This window comes from Enoplosus armatus, chromosome 5 (genome assembly GCF_043641665.1).
Source record: "Enoplosus armatus isolate fEnoArm2 chromosome 5, fEnoArm2.hap1, whole genome shotgun sequence".
NCBI classification, from domain to species: domain Eukaryota; kingdom Metazoa; phylum Chordata; class Actinopteri; order Centrarchiformes; family Enoplosidae; genus Enoplosus; species Enoplosus armatus.
This window is the reverse complement of record NC_092184.1, coordinates 3309716-3331682: the sequence shown is the minus strand read 5'-3', so window position 1 is coordinate 3331682 and position 21967 is coordinate 3309716. Positions and strand designations below refer to the sequence as shown.

General features: G+C 41.8%; 1 protein-coding gene across 1 annotated transcript in view; it reads left to right on the top strand.

Moving 5' to 3' along the window:
- The window catches only part of sorl1 (sortilin-related receptor, L(DLR class) A repeats containing), a 72894-nt gene that overhangs the window by 13974 nt on the left and 36953 nt on the right, over positions 1–21967 (top strand). Inside the window, exons 2-6 of the mRNA XM_070905471.1 lie at positions 2176–2292; positions 2757–2891; positions 6762–6923; positions 7577–7644; positions 14534–14714. Of these exons, the coding sequence (XP_070761572.1) occupies positions 2176–2292; positions 2757–2891; positions 6762–6923; positions 7577–7644; positions 14534–14714 (663 nt within the window). The remainder of the gene's footprint in view (positions 1–2175; positions 2293–2756; positions 2892–6761; positions 6924–7576; positions 7645–14533; positions 14715–21967) is intronic.

Below are 21967 nucleotides of genomic sequence, written 5' to 3'. Positions count from 1 at the left end.
ATAAATTGATTACCTTCTAACAAATATTGTCGGTGGAGCTCATTCCTCTGTGCCATGGAGCTCCAGTGTAAAACAATTTAAAAACACACCACACTGTTGCACTGGGAGACATGTTCCGTCATTGCCATGAACACACACGTAGTAGTTACGTATATATTTGTGACTCCTCTGAAAGTTAGCATCCTCAGCAGCAATGAATGAGCTTGGGGTTGAGTGATACAGATAGATAAAGTACTGAGAGATGACTAACATGTTGGTTTTGGTCTTCCCATTGGATTTATTGTCGGTCAGAAAAATATCGAAACACATCAGCCTTATCCTCCAAGTCAGGGAACATAGTGATTGTAGAGACATGAGACCGCACCTTTAAGATTAGTACTTTAAAGCTGCAATAATAGATGATTTTGGCCACTTGGGTCACTTTATAAAGTTGTTAAAGTTGCAAACGTGTCTGCAAACTGTCGCTTATTTACACATCCAGCAGATAAGGAGCAACATTAGCATTCTTTTGGAGTCACGTTTCTGTCCATGTAACAAATATAAATCCAATCTACACTCTTCCTAAAAAAGTATCTGGCTCTTGAGCTGCTAAATGCTCCACCATGTTTACTAGGTCGTTGCTACTTTGTGTGCAGTTTGGTGTCGAGAAGGTAGCGCACAGCGGGTTTATCAGAGCTATTTCCTCCTGCATCTGGAAGCAAGGCTAATGACAGTGCAGTTTATGGGCCAGAAAACCAAAACAATGAGCTGAAAGACCCTAAAATTGTCTACAGAGCTGGTGGGAACTGGGTTATTATTCTCAGTGGGTTCATCACTTATAGTGACGCCTTTCACATGACACGTCGTCATTTAGGCAAGTTTTCATATAAAATATTCACTAGTATATTTGTTTTTTAAATGTGATTCGTCTTGCTTTTTGAACTGCTCTGACAGATACAGTCTCTATAGCACGAAGTTATCTCAGGTCATATCCTTGCGTGTTTGCATATCTCGAAGAGTTGCCAGGAAGGCTGGTTCAGCTGCTCGAGCGCTGTTGATCTTTATCTTTCTACATTGTTTTAGTTTGACAGTTGGGCCATTGAAGGACGAAAGTTAGTGCGTCTTTAGTTTCAAAAATGAAAGAAGTGAAATGAGCTTGACTAGGTGCCTGGCTCTAAATCATTACAGATTTCCGAGCTTTATGGTTGAGGTTTTACTGCGAAGGCACAAGTCAATGCTGTCTGCTGTAGCCTCAGATTGAAGCCATATGTTGAGCTGATGAGATCTATTCCTGTGACTGTCAGCAGATCAGGCCGATTTATTATACTCGCCCTTCTTCCAGAGTGATAATAAAAATGGGCAACAATACACATCTCATTTTTCTTTATTAGCTTTATTAACATCTTAATACCAAGGGGTTGGTATGTAATTCATTTCACAATAACAATATGTATCATGGAACATTACATTTTACACTTTCTCATGGCAGTGTTTGACTGACATTTGAAGGCTAGGAGAGGCGCTATCAATTTCCGTGCACTACTGACAGGTGCATGTCAAAGCCCGGAATTGCCTACAAACGTTGATACAGTTTACCCCCCTTTTTCCAGCAAGCATACAGTTAGCAATTAAAGACATCTGTCCCTTTTACAGGAAACAGCAAGCAAGCATGGCTAACTATCTTCCACAAGGACAGTGGAAGCTAGCTGGGTAGAAGTTCCCGCTAGACGTTTTTGTAGCGTCTCCGTAACCTCAGCGCGCCCAGTGATTCACATCATGACACGGAGAAACTAGTATGCGCAGTTCAGGCGGCGAAGTCACGGAGAAACGCACAGAGTACAGAGCTCAACTCACAGAAGCAAAAAGCTGCGGCTAACATCGGCCCCCCCAGCTGGTATTGGAACTGCAGTAATATTATGAACTATTTTTAGTTCCAGCCCACGCAGACATTGCATCAAGCAAATTAGAGTGCCATCGTTGTCTGACTGTTGACTAAAAAGCCATGCCCACAGAGAGCATTAATGTAAGGGGCGATATCGTGACAGACAAATGAATAAAAATTACATGTCTTCTTTTTGTTACAATTTTGAACACCAAGGAGATATTGATAGTGAAGTTTAGTTTTACATTAGCCTAAAGAGTCTGCTTATCTTTTCCCTGAGGCATATCTTTAGTTCAACCTCTTTTGTCCTGCAGGCCAACCTGAACGACTCCCATAACCAGATGGTGGTCCACTGGGCTGGAGAGAAGAGCAATGTCATCGTAGCCTTGGCCCGAGACAGCGCAGGAGCCACTGGACCCAAAACCAGCTCTGTAAGTACACCTGAACACATCCATGCACAAGCCAAAACTAGCACATCCACGGTCTGTTATAACCTCGCAAAGTGTCGATGGTATCTCGCCAGTCTTACTCTCCCTTTTCAATTGAATCTCAGTCACTAAATTGTCTCAGTAAATCAGCCGTGCAGCAGAAGGTGTGTGTGTTTGCACTTGTCTAACATGTTTCTCATGTTTCTGGCGATTTTATGATTGTTGAGCCACAGATTAAGCCCTCCATCTGCTAACCTAACACACACACACACACACACACACACACACACACACACACACACACTTAAAAAGTGTGAAAAGCCTCAAGCACAGTCATTGAACATAGCATGTCTCTTTTTTTATCTTTCTGTTTTGACTTCCCCACCTGGGCTGTGGGGTTTTGTACAGTTATCATGGACCTTAAGGTCTAGTTGTAGATTACTCCCTCTTCTCCTCTTTGTGTCCAGGTCTATGTGTCCAATGACTACGGAACCACTTTCACACTCATCTCAGACAAGTTCCAGCTTTCAGAGGCCAAGGCCAAGGACGGCAGCAAGCAGGTCATCTCCCAGTTCTACCACAGCCCTGCAGACAACAGGAGGGTAAGTCAGTCAGTCAGTACTACTTGCAGACTAAGGTGTGCAAATGAAGCTAACTGTTCTTGGGCCATTAGGAAGTGCACTACTGAAGGTGAGGTTATGAAAATGAGGTGAAACGTACTGCAGGGCAGTCTCTGACTTGAATTATTATGTCAACTGCTGATGATGATGAACACATTAACACCTGGTACAGTGGGTGGGGTTGAGGGAGAAATTCAAATGTGTCATATAGCATGAGAGATCCCTGAGTTCTCAGTGGGTTCTTCGTAACGCCTCTGTCCAAGACACCTTTTTACTTGGTTAAGGAGCCAAACAGAACTAGGAAGTGTCACAGGGATTTTTCCATGTTAAAGTAATAGTAGCCATGGGTCCTGTTCCTGAACTGAAAATCTATCTTGGGGATCTACCAAATTCAGAGGTCTATTGAGTTGTTGGGACTTCCTGACTTTTGTTCTGACTTACACACATGTTGACCTTTCAGTTGGTCAAATCAGTTGGAGTTAGCACTGTTTGACTGAACTCAATAAAGTTCAGGAAACATTCAAGGACGATCAACAGAAAATTACTTGCTGTACTTCTAATAGCTAGAATGGTTGTAGTGAAAATAATAATGGAGTCCAGATCAGTCCCAAGACCCTGCTGAAGCCTATATGAGTCCAAAACAAGTGGAGCCAAAATAGGTAATAAACCAAGATCTTCTGAGTGAATAGAGATGTAGAAATCTCAGGAGCTTACATACAGCTCCTCGATGTATAGAGATTGAATAACTGGTGCAATCAATGTATTTGAGGACACTTGCACCTTTCTAAGACAAGCAATTGAAGTTGGCTTCGTTTGATTGAACTCTAATGAAGTTCTAGACGTTCAACGTTGATCAAAAGGAAGGGTAGCATTCTCACTTAGAACTAGCGTTGTAAGGGCTGGGGTATGCCTGAAACAAACTAGTTTGTAGTTTGCAAGTTGTACAACAAGCCTGAGGGCAAAAGTATTTATAGCTGTGAATGGCCATGCTTGATGGCAGGGCCAAAATCCAGCTGTCATAAAGAGGGCGGAAAAGGAAGGAAAATCGTTGAAATGGGGGTAACTTTTCAATCAGTCTTGCTTTTAAAGACATGGTTTTGCACTCCGTTGTACACATTGAAAGTGACGGGAATAGTTGTGTGAAGAGTGACGAGACCTTGAGAGAGAAGTTCAAACCCTGCCAACTTTCTCACCTCTGCACAACTGGCCATGGTCATTGGGTTAAGTAGGCATGGTTGACGGATTTTTTGGTTTCAGAAAATTACAGAAGATGAGAGACACAGCCTGAATGGTGTGGGGGAATGGAGGTTTCAGACACTGTTTGACTATCCATGCATACTGACGCTTTAAGCAAAGCACACTGTTAAACCTGTTTGATATTTGCTTAAAGGAAGTACCGTTTATGAAGAAAATGCAAGTAGTCCTTTGGTTTATCCTAGATAAAGTGTCTCAAAAAGACGAAGGGACAGGATGGATAAAGGCCACTGGAGCAAAGTTTTTCCGAACTGGGACCAGATTTTATGCAAGTAACCTACAATGGGTTAATGGCATGTGGTTGTGTAGACCGGGGAAAGTTCTGCCCCTGACACTGCTGGCAGTGAGCGGAAGTGAATGGATTTAATCTCCATAGTTACCCAAGATTGTTAATCAATCAAAGTGCTAAAGTTTAATATAAAGTATCATTTAATAATTAGACTGAGTGGTCCACACGGTCCAGATGCAGTTTTTCATCCTTCAAAGGTGGATTGAAGCTAATCTTAAGGAAAAAGGTGGCCTTGTTCCCTCCAATGTACTACAATGTTATTTTGCTGTATCATCGCCCCATAACGGATTTCATATTTTACTATTTAGTCGCGTTGTGCCAGAACAGCAGGGAACACAGCAGTTAACATAAAAGCTCAGTCCCTGCCTGTAGAGAGTGGCACATGGTTTCACAGTGCTGACAGAGTGTCAGGGGGTCATTTGTCTGGCTCAGGTGGGTTCAGTACGTGATGGAGTACAGCAAGGGGGAGGGTGGATGAGAGGAAGTAGACAGAGATGAAGCGATGGTACTGGACAAATATAGGTTAGGCAGAGAGAACAAAGAGCGGAATCTTCTCTGGGTTTCTGCATAATGTCAGAAATCACTGTGTATAGTTAGTTCATGAGCCTGGAAGATGGCTCAGGGTTTGTGCCCTTTTCTATCCAGCTTCACTGTGCGTGCTGACCGACACAAAACTTAAGTTTGAGTAAAGAGTCAGAGGTTATTACACCTTTGCAATCCGGACTTCTAGAAGAATGTAAGCTGTATCATCTTTCAATCTACATTGAACTCGCTTATTAAAAGTTTATTTCCTCCCCCGATTTTCATCTTATGTTTTCTTTTAAAGTGTTTATTTGTTCTTCCCAAACTTTGAATGCGCATGAAACTAGATGTACACACACAGATACCTCTAACATGCAGGTGCTTTGTATCAGTCAAGGGCGTCAGAGCCAAGTGATCTGACCTGAAATTCCTCCAGTCACACAGTAGTTTCAAAACTAATCAGATGTAACTTTTAAAACAGAGTTATTGTGCTCTCCGTAGTGACTTGCCCATAATTGTTTAAACATTTTGAGGTTTCAGGTCAGTCATCATGAATGTGTTCAAATATATACCTGGAGTAGGCTAATTTATGTGCCTTTCTTTGAACTGAACACTTTCCTTATCCGTCATCCGGGCGGGAGGTAGAGAGGGTTGGGGGTTTGAGCCTCAGCATGTCGAAGTGTCCTTGAGCAAGACACTGAACCCTAAGTTGCTCCCGATGGAGACCAGCACCTTGCATGGCAGTTCGGTCGCCATCGGTGTGTGAATGCGTGAGTGAATGGGTGAATGAGTGAGATGTATAAGTGAGAGACCATTTACCATAATGTCAGTAACTTGTCTTGCAAAAAGTGTATTTTTGATCCTTGGTGAGTGGCAGGCTAACTTTCCCACTGCCTCCAGTCTTTATGCTAAGCTAAGCTTCGAATCCAACTTGTGAAGAAAGCAATATAGCACATTAACGTTTTCTTTGAAATAGCTTGTAGGGCTGTAGTGATGATGATGACGGGAGTCCAGGTCAATTCCAAAACCCTGTTGAGTTCAGTTTGAGGTTCAAAAGTGGTAGCGATCATGCCAAAATAGTCAGTAAACAAGAACTTCACGAGGATGAATCGAAATAAAGAAGTTACAGGACTGTACAATAAATATAACCTCTTAATGCAAAGAAGTTGATTAATTAGTTCAATCAATGTTGGCTATTTGATGACAATCGAACACTTAATGTTAATCACGTCATTGGTAGGTAGAAAATCAACCAACCTCTATTGCTTTGATTTTAAACATTCTTTTTTTAAACTGTCTCTTTGAGTCCCCCAACATTATGGAAGTGTAACATTATGGGTGCTGGAGCACCCCTTTAAAGGCTGCAAACATATTCAGCGGATGGTAATCATTTCTGGATAACAGGGTATAAAATCCACCTAGTGCCTGCTACATTTCTTTATTCCCTCTGTTGGTGTGGCACGTGATTCTGCCTGTCATTCAGTGCCCTGCTTACACAGAATTGAATTGTTATTGGGAATTCAGTGACACAGCACATCAAAGCGAGCTGAGAAAAGTGGGATTAGCACAGTGCAATTACATAATCAAACTCTGTCATGGGGCTGGGGTGTACATTTCTGTATTTCCTTTTGAAGTTCGTTTTTCCTGGAAATTGTCAAGTTATCTCAGAAATTACATCGTATTTCTGTTTCAAATAACGGTTTAAAAATGCCTCCAGCATCAAGTCTGCCTTGTTTTTGTGCTAAAGTGGGTAATCTCTTCTTCTGCTTTTTCTTCTTCTTCTTCAGTACCTTTTTGTAGACTCCACCAACAACTACCTGTGGAACACCTTTGACTTCTGTAAGAGCGTCCAGGGTTTCTCTCTGCCCTTTAAACCAACAGACCTGCTGCTCCACAGCAGAAGATCCAACCTGGTGCTTGGCTACGACAGCTCTCACCCAAACAAACAGGTAAAGACCTGGCATCCTTTGCAGCAGCAGCAGCAGCAGCTTTATCTCCATGGGGTGCAGTCTATTCATTGTTGTAGGATCAAATCTCACGTGTGATACCACAAGAATGTCTTGGCCATGTTCAGTATTAAAACATTGTGAATCGATTTATTTGACCGCATGAAATATGTGTGAGAGCTGCGCTGCCCTTCTACTTTTTAGTCACTTCTTGTATCTCTTTCAAGTGTTACACCATCAGACATATAGTCATAACTTTAGGTTGGAAGAAAGTTATTTTTCAATTTTTTACAACAATTGTAAATGTACATAAAATCAGTATGCTGGAATAAGTGAATTCATTCAGTTTAAGATTGGTTGTACCTCTTGAGCTGCTATTGAATTTTCAATTGATTTAGGACTTTATGTACAGTATATGGTAACGAAGAGAGGAAGCTATTGGTTGCTTAGCTTTTTGCATGGAAGCTTTTTTGTTTTTTCTTGCACAATAGTGCCAAACGGCTCTCCAGTGTTCTCCTTGTCACATGTTTAAGAGCCAAAACGAAGGAATGAGCTTGACCTACATTTTTACAGTGCACCATCCCCCCCCCTTCTTGTTCTTCTTCTCCTTCTCCCCCTCCTCCCTTTCCCTCTCCCTACACCGTCTCCCCCTGTAGCTGTGGAAATCAGACGACTTTGGGGAGACATGGGTGTTGATCCAAGAGCACGTGAAGACCTACTTTTGGTAAGACAACCACAGTCTCGACACGACAAGTATATTGCACAATGAAGGATGTATACACTGTATGTGAGAAATGTCCTGGACTGTGTGCTGCAGTCAGTGGTACAAGGAAAGAGTAAATTCAACCACCCCGAAAATATTTATTTAGGCAGTATCACCGAAAATATGTTTCTCCTTAACTTTCAGGTGGCAATTACTAGCAAATACTGTTCACTTAAGTTTCAGGGTGGTAAATACTGTAATGCTGCATGGTCACGACATAGTGATCATAGAGGACAATGAGCTGGTTGCTAAATGTTTGGAGCACAAGGAGCTTTTACAATAATTTAGCAGGTCAGTGAGGTGACACATTAAGAATAATTCCATTCAACATTTTTAAAGGTTTCCAAAAAAGTCCAAGAAACGATTAAGGGTCCAAGAAGCAAAAATATCCAGAGATGATTCTGACGTGCACCCTAGTATACACTGGGACAAATCATCAGTGAAAATAATAATGGAGTCCAGTGAACCTTGAAAATACATTTCATGACATAATTACTTGCTTCCCTTTCCGTTGACACTGCATTGATTAATGCACTGTCACCTGTGAATTCAAATTTGTGTCACCATGTTGACTAAAGCATACAGAATCCCATAATCAAGGTCCCTTGACACCTCTAAACAAGTTCAAATGAGTAAAGCAATTCAGTTTTCGTCTTTTATCCTGGATCGTGGATTGAGATGGTTTCATGTGAAGGCAGCTACACAGTAGTTCATATTTACAGTGGAGATGGACTGTGTTTATCTTTTGGGAGGGGCAAGTGAATGGGTTCATTAACAGTGGCCCTACCACTACGTCTCGTTCATTCTCATGGCATTTAACATAGCTAAAATTGCAGGCTTAACAAGTGAATTTCAGTTTGTGTGTCTCATGTTGGCAGATAGCGCATGGCCTGCAGCTTCAAATGTGTATTTGATGCATGTTTTATGATCTACGATGCCTGATGTAACTGCCAGCAACACTATGATTGATGCAAATAACTGGAATTGGAAAATATTTGTTTGTCCACCATTAATGCTCTGCTCAGTGGGAGAATTTTCTGGATGCCCAGAAAAGTGTATTCATCTCATTCATTTATCAAATGTGTGTTTTTTTTTAGTTTTTTTTTTTAAATGTTAACGCTAATCGCATTACTGAAATGTATGGCTTGGATCCCTGACAACTTGGCCTCAAGTATGTCTCTAAAACATGAAATATTCACGACTAAATAAGCAACAATCCAAGTTCAAGTTTGAAGTTTAACACTCACCAAGGGCACGACGAGAAACTTTAATCAGACACGCGCTTTGATGTAAGCGGTTTGCCAGTTTGCAAGTCGCCATTGTGGTGTTTAAGTGCGTCTTTAACAGAAGGTGTGAGCTGACATGAGGTGACACATCAGTCAGTCTGCATTGGTGCTTGTTCTTTGAAGTCAGCTTGATTTGTCAGGGCCCTTAAGGTATCCTTCAACTGTTTATTGGGCCATGCCCGGCCACGGCTGGTTGATGCTGCATCTTGTCACCGAGGCAGAAAGCCCATTGACAGACAGGTGATGAGCGAACACTGGTGTTCTGTGAGCAACTTTAACTGTCAACTGACCTGTGCTTTTGTGAAAGATTCTCCAAACCCCATGTTTTATTGCTTTGTTTTGAGATTTAAGGACTGTTTAAAAATGTCTTCCGTTGGATATATAAGGACATAAAGACATAAGACACATAAGACATAAATTTGATTTTTCAAGTGTGGAGAAGAGGAGCAGAACCGTGGAGTATTAATTACAACCATCGCCGGTATCCACACCAGCAGAGTTTTCACCTTTCAATATTTCAACATGGAAATACATTTTACAATACAGATAGATAGTAAATAATCTGCTTAATTTTGAGACCCCCCCCCCCCCATGTTTCGCACACTGATTCTAAACATGAGTCTTGTACTCTCTACTCTGTCTCCGTGATGCATTTGGATCTCTTGCTCATAATATTGATAATATATTTGCTACCTGTTTATTGTTTATTGTTTAACATTGACATTGTTGATGTTTGTATCACATCCTGTATTCAGCCTGTCTCTGGCAATTTATGGATACCTTCCAAAATTGGCATTAATATGGGTTGGAGTTCAGGCAGGATCAATGGTACTTTTGGAAAAATGACATTAAAATATAATAAATGTTAACGGCGGCTTTGATTCGTGGATTAACAAATTGTGTTTAAATGATTGACTTTTTTACTAAACACAACATGACTCACTGCAGCCAAAACCTAGTTTTTCACCTCAGGGATTGATTTGTGTTACAACATAAACAGGCCGGTAGCGTTTGCCTCTGAACAAGACAAAAAGATTACTCCTGCTGTGAATCAGAATTGTTGATTTATGGTGTGCTTTAACCCAGTTTGACAAAAAGCTAATTTATAGCTTTGGTGTAGAAGTAGCCTTTCTTTTAAAGCCTTTTTGAAGTGCACCGTTGCCAACAGCCAGACAATGAAATCCATGATTGCAAATCCCTTTTCCGTGCCAAACGCTTCAGCAGCCTGAGTCTGTTACTTTAAATTGAAATGAAAGCAGTTACAAGGCAGCGCTTAAGACTCTAGAAAACAACGGCGGAGGGAAAATGAGGGAACAGCACAGAACAACACCATCAGACCATTCTGATGTCGTTGTTCCCGTTGAAAAAGTATTCAGAGTGTTCAGATGAATAAACATCTCCCACTTCCTGTCTCTGCAGCTCCTCCCCGAGCGTGCCTTCAGTGCTCGTCCTCACTGTGGCTCCTTGGTGAAGCTAAATGACTTTTTGCTCCGTGAACAGGATTCTGTCACTGAGAACAAGATAACACACAGTGTGCACACCCACCTACACACCTCACCTAGCTCGTGTTCACTATATTGTAGGTTTGAAAGGCTCCTGATTTGAATACTGATACAGTGGAAACCAACTATAGGAAGTCGTTTTGTTTTATATACGAGAACGTCAGTGTTGACACCTGATGGCCAACAAAGCATAACAAAATGTGTTCAGGGCTTTGTGAACTGGAGCTCATAGTCAGATATCTTCGTTTATTTGTTTATTTAATGTTTATTTATTATTATTATTTAAGCTAATTTGAAATTCCCGTCCGTAGATGGGCCTTTAAAATACATAAAACTCCACAACAAATACACAAACTCAACAGACTCAATAGGGACATACATTAAAAACACAAAACTCAGAATTCCCACAAAAAAGTACAGACAAAACAATACAAGACACAAGCTAATACAATAAAGCACCATAAAACAAAGAGGGGCCAGGTAATTCATGACGACATGACCTCTTCAGAAACTGTTTCTGTTTGAGTTTAAAATGACCCCTTCTGGATCCAGTCTGAGTTCTGTAGGCTGCAGGTGCAGACACTGTAAACAGATTAAAATGAGTCCTAAATGAGAGTTTCAGTGAAATTTCAACCGCTTCAATTAAAGCAGTCGAAGTGTGAAGAACTGAAAGTGTTAAGTGTCAGTTGAAGTGTAAGCGAAAGGATCTGAGTCTATTTGATGCAGCTCAATCCCTTTCTGAACAGTTTTTGGTCGTTATTCATTAAGGAAAACTAGCTCCAAAGTCTTTAATGAGTTCAGGAAGCTCTACTCGAGACAGCTAGTTTATTTAAATGAGCGAAAAGGAAAAATATGCGTACCCACTAGTATGGAAGTAACTATGCATCAGAATTTTGTAAACTAATTATAGCTCACTTCATCTCAGTAGATATCATTTATTCCCTGCTCACATTTGTCTTCTCATCCTCTTCCTGTTGGATTCGATGGATATCAGGGATAACCTGATTTATTTTTGGCCGTGTCCATCACGTACTCAGGCGTACACCCCGCAGTCACTCCAAAGTTATTTAGAAAGACCCCTTAGGGACCTCACGTTGGCACATTTAAGGCGAGGTAATGTAACTTAGTAGAAAATAGTTGATAGAATTGATAAGCAATCAAACGCAACCTCGCTCAATTTATTTCACTCACGTTTTTTTTTTGGTGCTATAGCCTGACTTTGTGTGGTATGACCAGCAGTTTATGGTGGCTGTTAGCTAATGTTAGCAAACTAGATATGAGGTAGTTGCGTGACTTTCCGACCCGTCATGTTTTTTCTTGTCTTGTCTGTGCGTTTATGAATTGAAGTCGTAACCTTCGGGATCAGCTCAGATTTTTCTCTGTGTGTGTCTCCGTTTATACTGAATACACTTAATGAAGTTCTTCAAGTGGTCTTCGTCATCGACCGAGCACTCTTTACTTGCAGCTCAACTGCAATCATTTAAGAGAATCTTTTGTTTTGTCATCCTACGTTCATAGATTTCCTGATAATTTAACTATTCATGGCATTTAGTGCTCAGCCAGAAGGATCTGATGAAGTCTATTAAATCTACACCACTGCAGTGGTACACCAGCCAAGAGAAGCTGCAAATTATCTGAGTACAAAGGCAGCACAAATAAAGATTAATCTTAAACCCCCACCCCCCCTGTGGCTCCATCCAATTTGGGTCTAATCCTGTTTGTTCTGGCTTTAGCAAGGGGTGCTACTGTTGTGCTGCAGATCAGTCTTAAGGCGTCGAGAGCCGAAGAGACTCAAGCCTGACTCCCTGCTGCTGGATGTGTTTCAAACCAACCCAATCTGATGGGTCGGCCCCCCACCCATCTCCTAATCCTCTGATCTCACTGCTAGGAGACAGACTGAGTGGTAAAGTCCTCTGTGTATACAATGAGAAGTACAATGCCTCTTTTCCATACGGATTACAGAAAATGATACAAATCCAGCAGGCAGAGTGATTTTAAAAGCAATAAGAGACACAAAGGGAAAAGATGGGGCAGAGGGGGAAGGTTAACAAGAAAACACATGAGGAAGGAAGGACCAAATGTCACGAGCAAATATGCCTTTGCAAAGTCAACATTGCCTCGTGAAGACTTTTTTTTTGTTTCGTAAAACAGGCCAGTTGACATGTTGACTGTGAGGACTGTAATGTTTTATTCAAAACTTTGAATTGCCGTACAAATATGGGGTAAAAAGATCAGTCTGTTATTTTCGTCAGTGCAATACGGAGGAAACTAGGAAGCCATGTTGAACGGTTAATTATGACACCAAACTATCTGAGAACTAATGTGTGGAACAATTTTGCAACCCCATAGATGGGAAAATCGGGCATAAAGGTAAAGCTTTTCGTGGACTATGTAAAATGGGGTCGCACCCCGAATTCAGGCTGCATTCAGACCAAATCCGGCGTTGCTGCGGCGAAAAGCTGAGATGGATGCAACTTGGAGAAATGCAACCTGACAGCGGAGGTCCACAGCTCCCACACCGCCGCACAACCGCGCGCTGATCGCCGGAATGCCGGATTTGGTCTGAATGCAGCCGAATTCAAATTCTTTGTAAAATGTAACTAGATTTTTTTCAGTGACAGCCCTATTGACTAATAACTGACTGACTATTTATCGATAAATATTTGAGTGGTCCTGAATTGTACACCTCAGCTCATGATGACGTTTCATTATATATTTTTGTTCCATTGTATATGAGAAGCCATGAATGTTTGGCCTGAAAATAGTTTTTTTTAAAAACTTGGCTGTTGGCTGTTTAAATGGAAAAGGGTGCCCTCAGAAACATTTCAGGGAAACCCTGATCAAATGTCAAACGGGACGGGCGGAAAATGAGAAATGACAAAAAAAAAAGGAGGCGTGTTTTTGGAAGTGTTTAGAAGGGGCAGAGATTAATTCAAAGGAAGGGACAGAGACAGACTGCGAATAGCCCTCCATGCACTCTCAGCCCAGACAGTGTCCATCAGTTGAACAGGGACCTTTTGAAAGAATGCCACAGAGGCAGAGCCTAGCTGAGACACTGCTCTCTCTGTTTAGCTCTCGAGACTCCAGAGGAAAACACACTGATTTGGAAGACAGACGATAAGACCCAGTGAGCCCCCTTCATTCATTCTGGCTGACTGTCCGTGCCACGGTTTCAGAACACCCTCGCTGTACACTTGTGGCCACAAATAGTTTGATCACGCTGTTTTTCAAGGTTGACACACAGACAGATATTTTCGGTTTGAACGTGCTGATAGTCTGTATTTTGTGCTGACGTTTATTATCTTGAAATTTTGCCCTTTTTTTTTTGTATGCTTTGTCAGAGTGATATGTTATTTTAGGTGATGTAGGAGCCTCCTAAGACAGAATTCAGTACACGTTTTTCAGTCTGACACCTCTGAAGATGTCGAGTAAAGTTCTCGACGCTGGAATGATTTCTTAAATGAGACCTATGAAGGAACACACCCTGGATAACAGGATATGCTGTTGCTTGGCAAACTAGATACCATTGCAGGGCAAACACATAGACAACAATATTTTCCTCTGTGTGCAGTACCTTCATGTCTGGGAACCACAATATTCTGATACTTACAAGTATACATACATGCATCACGAATTGAGACCGCTACAGAGAAACATTTTGGTGATGAGACATAAAGTGCAAGTCCATAAAGACAGGAGATAAGGCCGGATTGATGTTGACTTTAGTGGATTGGATGGGTGGATGAGAGAGTGTTGAAATTTTAATGTAGGCCTACTGGTACTCCATTAAGTAACTACTAAAAATACTGTGTTTGGAAGGAACTAAGTTTTATATATATATCTTATATATACATATGCAAGAAAACAAATGTGTTTTGGCATCCATGAAAACTGTTAGTCTGTTATTTCAGGAAGAATCGGCTAACAAAATGGTTCTCCCATTTTCATCCTTCCTCCCTCACCTGTCCTTGCTTTCTCCATAACTCTAAACCCCCTCCCCCCACTCCAAACTACCCCTCCACTCCACCCTCTGTCACCCTGTTCTCTCCTCTCCCATCTCAGGGGCGTGGAGCCCTACGACCCCCCCACCACAGTGCTGGTCCAGAGACACGAGCCCCAGGGTGTCTCCACTATACTCAGCAGCACCGACTTCTTCCAGAGTGAACTGAACCGCAGAGTGATCTTAGAGCAGGTCGACAGCTTCCAGCTCCGAGACAAGTACATGTTCGCCACCACCACACGGGTAAGAGAGCTGGGGGAGGGGCAGCTAAAACGCTCAATGGTTTGAACATGTTTGGTTAATGATCTCATTGTGATTAAACGTGGTAGAGTGAGGTGCCATTGTGTCATCTTTGACCTCAAAACCTGCCATTTGGAACTTAAAACATAATCATAAAACATAAAAAACATAAAACTTGTATGGCCTAATGGTGATAAAAAAATATTGCCGAAATAAGTAGCAGATTAATAGACACAATTTTGCTTTAAAATGCTTTTGCCAGTTTTGTAAATAGAGAAACCTTTGGCTCTCTGAACTGTTGATCAAACAAAGTAAGCTTCACTTTGGGATTTGGTTGTGTAGTGAAAGGCTGTGAGCCTTAAAGGAATGGTTGGAATGGTGGTTTTGCTGTCTTCGAGATGAAGTGAGATGAGAAGATCCTTACTCATGTCTGCGTGTTAAGTACATAGCTGGGAGTTGGGACATGGTTAGCCTAGCTTAGCATAAAGACTGGAGCCAATTAAATGGCTAGCCTGGTTCTGTCCAAAGTGAAAAATGACACCTTCCAACGCCTCTAAAGCTCATTAATTAGCATACATGTGGTTTGTTCAATCCGCGCCCCAAAAAGAAGTAGAAAAATGACAAATTGTAGTTTAAGAGCTGGAAACTATTTCTCGGTGAACAACAGGTGGGTGCAGCAACATCGCGGAGCCTTGTTGTCACGGCAAGATTGCCAGGCTTGTTACGATCATGCTGGTGCCGAGAACTATACTAAAAGCTGTGCTCATGACTGATCTGGCAGCCAGCGCTATAGCACTGCACAGAAATGCTGGGCAAATGGAGAAACTGTGTATTTTTTTTCTTTTACTTTTGACAGAGCCAGGCCAGCTGTTTCCCCCTGCTTCCATACTGTATGCTGTGTAGGCCAACCACATCACAGCTCTGGCTCCATAATTAACTTACAGACATGAGAGTAGTATCGATCTTTTCATCTCACCCTCAGAAAAAAAGCAAATAAGCACATTTCCCTAAATGCACTTTTTACCGTCACAAAACATGCTGTTAAAATCCAACTTACTGCTCAGAAACCCGGTAAATTTAAGTTATTCTTAAATTAGCAGCAAGAATTATGCACCCCCTGAAAATCTTCGGTCCAAAACAATTATTTCAGGTCGTCTTTATTAATCAATTACATGAAAAGAAATGACATTTTTAAGATCCTGCTACTTTTTTGAAAGTAAAAACGTGTCTAAACCCCTTTATCTGCCTTGAGAATAGCTGGCACGGCTGAATAGCATTCTCTGTTGCTGACGGAAGGAGCTCGGTCAAGTGGGGCCTTTTTCTTCTTGTCAAAGCCTCAATGAAAGAAGAGCAAGGGTGCTACAGTACATACAGGAGAAGAGTCTAAGTAAAAGCAAAAACACAACTGCATTGTAAAATAATAAAGCTCGAAAATAATGGTTGTAAGATTCGGAAAAAAATTGAAAATCATTTACTTAGTGAACCCTGATGACCCTGGTAGTGTTTTCGTGTTGTCTGTAGTTCCCCCCCCCCCCATGGTATAGTAAATATACTTTTCAACTAAAAGTCTTTTACCAGGTGTCAATAGACAGAACTTTAATGTAGCGACTGAAAGTAACCCGTTCCTACTGTTTCTACTGTGTGCCTGCGAGCATTTTTAAAAGCCTCCATTGCTTTACAGCATAGTTAAGCAATGTAATGAGCAGCCAGTTTCCCACCTCAGCATAATGTGCTGAGCGTAACAGACGTTAGATCAATATTTGGCTGGCGCTAATGTGAAAGCGGTATGTTTGTCATTGTTAGTCTCCACTGTTTGTGTAGTGGAAGCCTCAGTTAGGCAGCAGACAAACAGACAGCAGAGCAGATGGTGAGTATGATTTGGATCTCATCTCCTCCCTTGTTTCACAGGCGGCCTCGGAGAGATTTGCTCTCCTCCGCGTCGCACGCCGGCTCCGGCGTGGGCCGGCGGCAGCCCGTTAGCCGCGGTGTTCAGCAGCCGTTGACTGTAAAGAGAGGTCGGCTGTGAAGGACTTGTTTGATGTGACAATTGATATCAGATGGTTCATCATACTAAGTTAATGCATCTAGCTGTACTTCAAATCAGCAGGGAAATCGTGAGAACTCTCACTGCTATGATTAAGTGGCCATTTGCGTACTGCTTACATGCTGTAAAGCCAGGAATGCATTTCTACTCATCTATGCTTCAGCTGAAGATTTATGTTTGTCTACATTATACTTTTTAGTGCAATAGTACACGAAATCTGCAGTGCTTTGAATGACTTAATCTACTATAGCTTTGTCACTGCTCTGCCTTTTGCAGCTAACATTTGATTGAGAAAGAAAGTGATCCATCTATACACGCTATAAACGTGTTGTCATCTGTTAGAGCAGACGCGTGATGCCTACGGTGCAGTTTACAAGCAGGCAGTACTTAGCACTGGGCTGATGAAGCCAAAACAATGTAGAGCAGCCTTAATAAATCCCAGTGGCTAATGTGGTCAAAACATAATGAGTAATCCTCTTTTCCAATTACCGATGTGGTCCAATAAGACACAGAGGTTAACCTCGAAGTGTTGCTAAATGTGGTTTTGTTCACCGCTCAAAATCCAGAGATCCATTCAAAAGTCAGAGACATTGACCTCCTTAAAACATAAACTGTTACCTCGCTACAACCCTCCTGAAGCCAATTACACCGCCCAAAGAGGGTTTGTTAGAGAGGGAAACGACACTGTACCGTTATGATATTTAATAAGGTAGCGAGTGTCTTTTTCCTCGTCAAAAAGACCAATAGGGAATGGCAGTCAGTTAATGATGTAGCGTTGGTTTTAGCCCTGTGCTTTGCAGCGGTAGCACTTGAGTGCTGACCGACAGCTAGCGGATGGGAAATGTTAATCAGAATCCCTCAGTTACACTTTAAAGTACATCCCATCAATATCCGATCTCCTGAGCTTTCGGAGCCGAGCAGAAACTTGTCCTGTCAGTCTTGTGAAATTATAATGTTGGCTAACGTTAGCTCAGCAGCCAAAAGGGGGGGGGGGGGGGCTGGGATAGAAAGAGACCCACATATCCGATGTATATCCTGCAGCTTTAATTGTCAGATGGGACTTCCCTGCAGTTTGTCATTATCACTGTAAGAGCAACCCCATAGCAGTCACCACTAAATGTGCTCAGATAAATGCAGGTTTAGGGAAATGCCTTATCTGCGGTGGCTTTTTAACTGGCTGACAGGTGCAGGAAGTTATAAGGTTGTTCATCAGCGCAAGCAACAATTTCACAACAGGATATTGTTGCACAGTAAATAAACATTTTAATAGAGTTTTGGAGGCTGTTTTGAACTGATTTTCTGGTGCCAAATGATGCAGTCAAAGACATTCAGGTTATAGGTTGACCACATAATCTTAATTCAAAGTTCACTTGCAATTTTTTTTTCTGGAACTTTCAACCACTCACCACTAGTCTTCATCAGTAGATGGAGTTCGTTCAGTTGTCATGGAAACGGCTCAGCTGTGAGGAGAGTATGGAATTTCGGGCATGTGATGACAAGTGACGAAGCCCATGAGATTCAGAAAAAGATGGTAACCTTGAGCTCAGATTGTTGTTAAGAATGCATCTTTTACGCTCTGCGCAGATCATAGCTTTCACTCATTCGACCAATGTCCCCCCCACAGATAGAACCGCTGTCCTAAATCACATCAAATCCAAATATGTATGTGGATGGAAGAACAAAACCTTCTCAAATTAGTCTGTGACCTAATAGTGATCCATCTGGGGCTTGCTGACATGGAAAAGACAGAGAGGCTTTGAGGACAAGAGGGCACAATAACACTGCCAACTCCTGCTTGGATTTTCACTCTGCTGCAGTTTGCTCAGAGACGGTCATTTCTAGAGCGTTTGGTCGCTGCTGCATGTGATGAAGGCAGTCAGGGGTGCACACTACACATTACTGTCATCCAGATCAGCTCAGAGAGAGCTCAGTGTTGACTTGGCAGTTCAGAGAGATGGAATCAGAGACAGAAAGATGAGAGATGGTGATTGATGAGTGCCTGCTTACTGTCTTCTAAGTGGTTCCGTCAACATGGACAAACATATGAGACTGTCACAGTTTGCCATTATTACACCAGTGAGACGCAGAAGGCAATAATAGTATCAAATAATCTGTAGTTTGTTACCTAACAAAACCTTTCTTGTTAGTCTTAGTGTTTTAGGAACAGGGTTCGTACAAAGTCTCGAAAGTGGTGGAAAATGCAGAAAAAAAAGACGCAGCGCAACCACGTGCTAACCGCTGCAATGCCTGATTTGGTCTGAATGCACCCCGAGAGCAGCTAAGCCTTCTGTCCACGTAGCTTAGCTGTTCCACGATCGGGGCTAGTGGGTAAAGGAGATTGTGCTTTGGAATAGCTTTCTGCTTTCGATCAAAAGTTCCCCCTCCACTGATCCTTTTAACACAGAACTCAAGACGTACATGTTTTCCATGGCCTTTGATTGCTCTCAGCATATTTTTTTTATAAATTGGCCTTACAAGGTTTATCCTTTCTCTGTTCTACATTTGTGCACATATTTTGATATTGCCTTGTATTTTTCTATTGCCGCTTGTTTTTTAAACATACTACATAAATACAGTTGATTTGATAGCTAGCTGGCTACATCCATGAGAATTGACAGACGGTGACATGAAAATGAGATTGACACAGCTCTACAGGTTGTTGTAATAGGCTTAAAGAAATAATGTCAAGCTGTATGAAAACAATGTGGCAATTTAGTGTGACTATCAGGCTAACAAATTGTTGGGTTTGGTCTTTTCATGGGATTTGTTGCCAGTAAGAAAAATATATTGCCTTTGTCCTTTTTAAAATGACATACAGAGAGCGCCTCAGTGTTAGACGACAGGGTGTGCTCATAGTTGCTGTGATTGACCCGTCTGTGACCCCCCCCCTCCTCTCGGAGCTCTGAATCTGACCTCCAGAGCTGAACAGAGATGATGAGACCAGCCAGACAGACCAGTACAGCCCTCAGCACGGCCACTGCTTCTGGGGCTTGCATAGAAATGGTTGTGTATGGAGGGGAATTGAACAGACATAGACGGACCCGTCACAAAGCATCAGCTCTATTAGCCATTTACTGCTAACAAGTAGCTACTGTTAGCAGAACTATCTGTATTTTCTGCCATGCCGGTTAGCTATAAAAAGAATGGTTCCTCTTTTCTAGTCTCAGTAGCTCTCTCTCCTCTTCTGTCTTTGGCTCGCACTAATAGGATTAGAATAATGGAATATCACAAGTGCTTTTGGCAGTGCCAAGCTGCTTAAGCTAATTAAAGAAGCAGGAATGGAGAGTTTTATCTAACAATAGGGGTCCTGAGGAATAGAGTGCTAATCAGACCTTAAAGACCCCAGCCTTTGGTCCCATCGAGGAGACCCGGGGAAGATAACTGGCTTAGTAGATGTAATGGGGATGTTGATAAGGCCCATCCCTTCTCTCCACAGTTATCTGTTAGCCATATTCCCTCTCATTTAGATCACAGATTCTCTGCAAAGAAAGTCTGGGACAGACAGAGTAGAAAACAGGAAATAGGGAGTGGAGGAGGAATGATTCCTCCCATCAAAGTGCAGCATACTTTCTAGTGGCTTCTAAAGCTCTTGCTTTCTTGCAGTTCCGTAAACAATTCAGTTTAGTAAATACCTCAGACTGCTGGAAATTCCTGGCAGTGTCCTCTTCTGTGTTTTGGTATTTTACAGGAAATTCCCAGGTTGACAGTTGCTATTCAGTTGCTGCTCAATTTATTTTCTCATTCTAAGTCAATCAGAAGGCACCCGCTTATATGTTATAAGTAACGTCAGAATCAGAAACTGTTTATTGCCAAGTAACATACATTACAAGGAATTTGCATATACACATATGTTATGAAGTAACATAGAAGTGCCTGGCAAATGATTTTTTTGGTTTGAGAAAGAGCAAGAGAAGGGTTGAGCGAGAGAGAGAGAGAGAGAGAGAGAGAGAGAGCATATTAGGTGACTAAGTACTGTCGGAAGAAGTAGGTCCTCAAGCGATTTCTGAAGACAGAAGGGGATTCTGCTGATCGAGTCGATTTGGGTAACTCATTCCACCGCCGAGGGACCAAACGGGAGAAGAGCTTTGATTGAGATTATCTGCCTCGCCAGTCATGGTTAATTTGCAGTTGTGTTTCTGGCCAACTGGTGAATATTATTCCCTCTGCTTTTAGCTCTGTTTGGGTCTCCACAAACTCCTCAGGGAAATAGCTTAAGCTGCTAAATGCTTCACAGTGTTCACCAGCTGGCCGATCACCTTTTCTTGTCTGCTGTTTAGAGTTGGTTTGTCACAGCTTTTTCCACTGAGCAATGCTGGAAATGATGCTGATAAGAGTGTATCAATAACAATATGCAGTAGTTGCAAGCCGTAAAACCAAAACAATGAGCTGAAGATGCTAAATGCTCCTAAGAGCTGAGGGAAACGGCAGAGTTGGGTCATAACTCTCTGTGGGTTAGTTACTTTGAGCAACACCTTTCACATTATACATAACCATTCACACATCAACATAGTGCATGGGGTGCCCTGGTAGCTCGGGCCCTTTGCTGCATGTCATTCCCTTTCTATCTTCCACCTTTGCTGTCTTTCTCATACCTATCCATTAAATGTAAAAGCCCCAAAAATGATCTTTAAAAAAACAAAACAAAGTAGACGTAGTGCTTTAATAACAGCTGTGACCTTATTATGATTAACACATAGTTTAGTCCTTTATTGGTTAAAGAAGTCCTAATTTCACTGTGTCCCCCACACACACATTCTCAAGGGTTAGGTGATATTGGAATGACTTCACTTTGATGTTTTACTTTGAAACTGTGGTAGACTCCTGAAAACTCATCATAACCCTGAATAATATCAGTCTTGAATCTAAATGTAGTTCAGCCCCAAACTTGAGTGAGAGCAGAGCCACAAAACTGACTTCTACACAGTGCTAGTTAGATAGGGTAGAAGAGAAACAAACAGTAAGTCACGTAGTAAAAGACACATTATATTTCAACCATTCTTAAATTTACAACCAACTTACAACCATGCACTACACTTAAGGAGGGACAAAAACATTTTAACTGCTGCTACACAGAACAGACCGGTCTAGTGTGTTGATACAGCACATGTAGGGGATGGCAACAGACAGAAACACCTAACATAAAACCATATACAGAGAGGTTGCAGATATGGAAGAAAGGGCATGTTGGCTTTACGCTGTATTACAAGCCCAT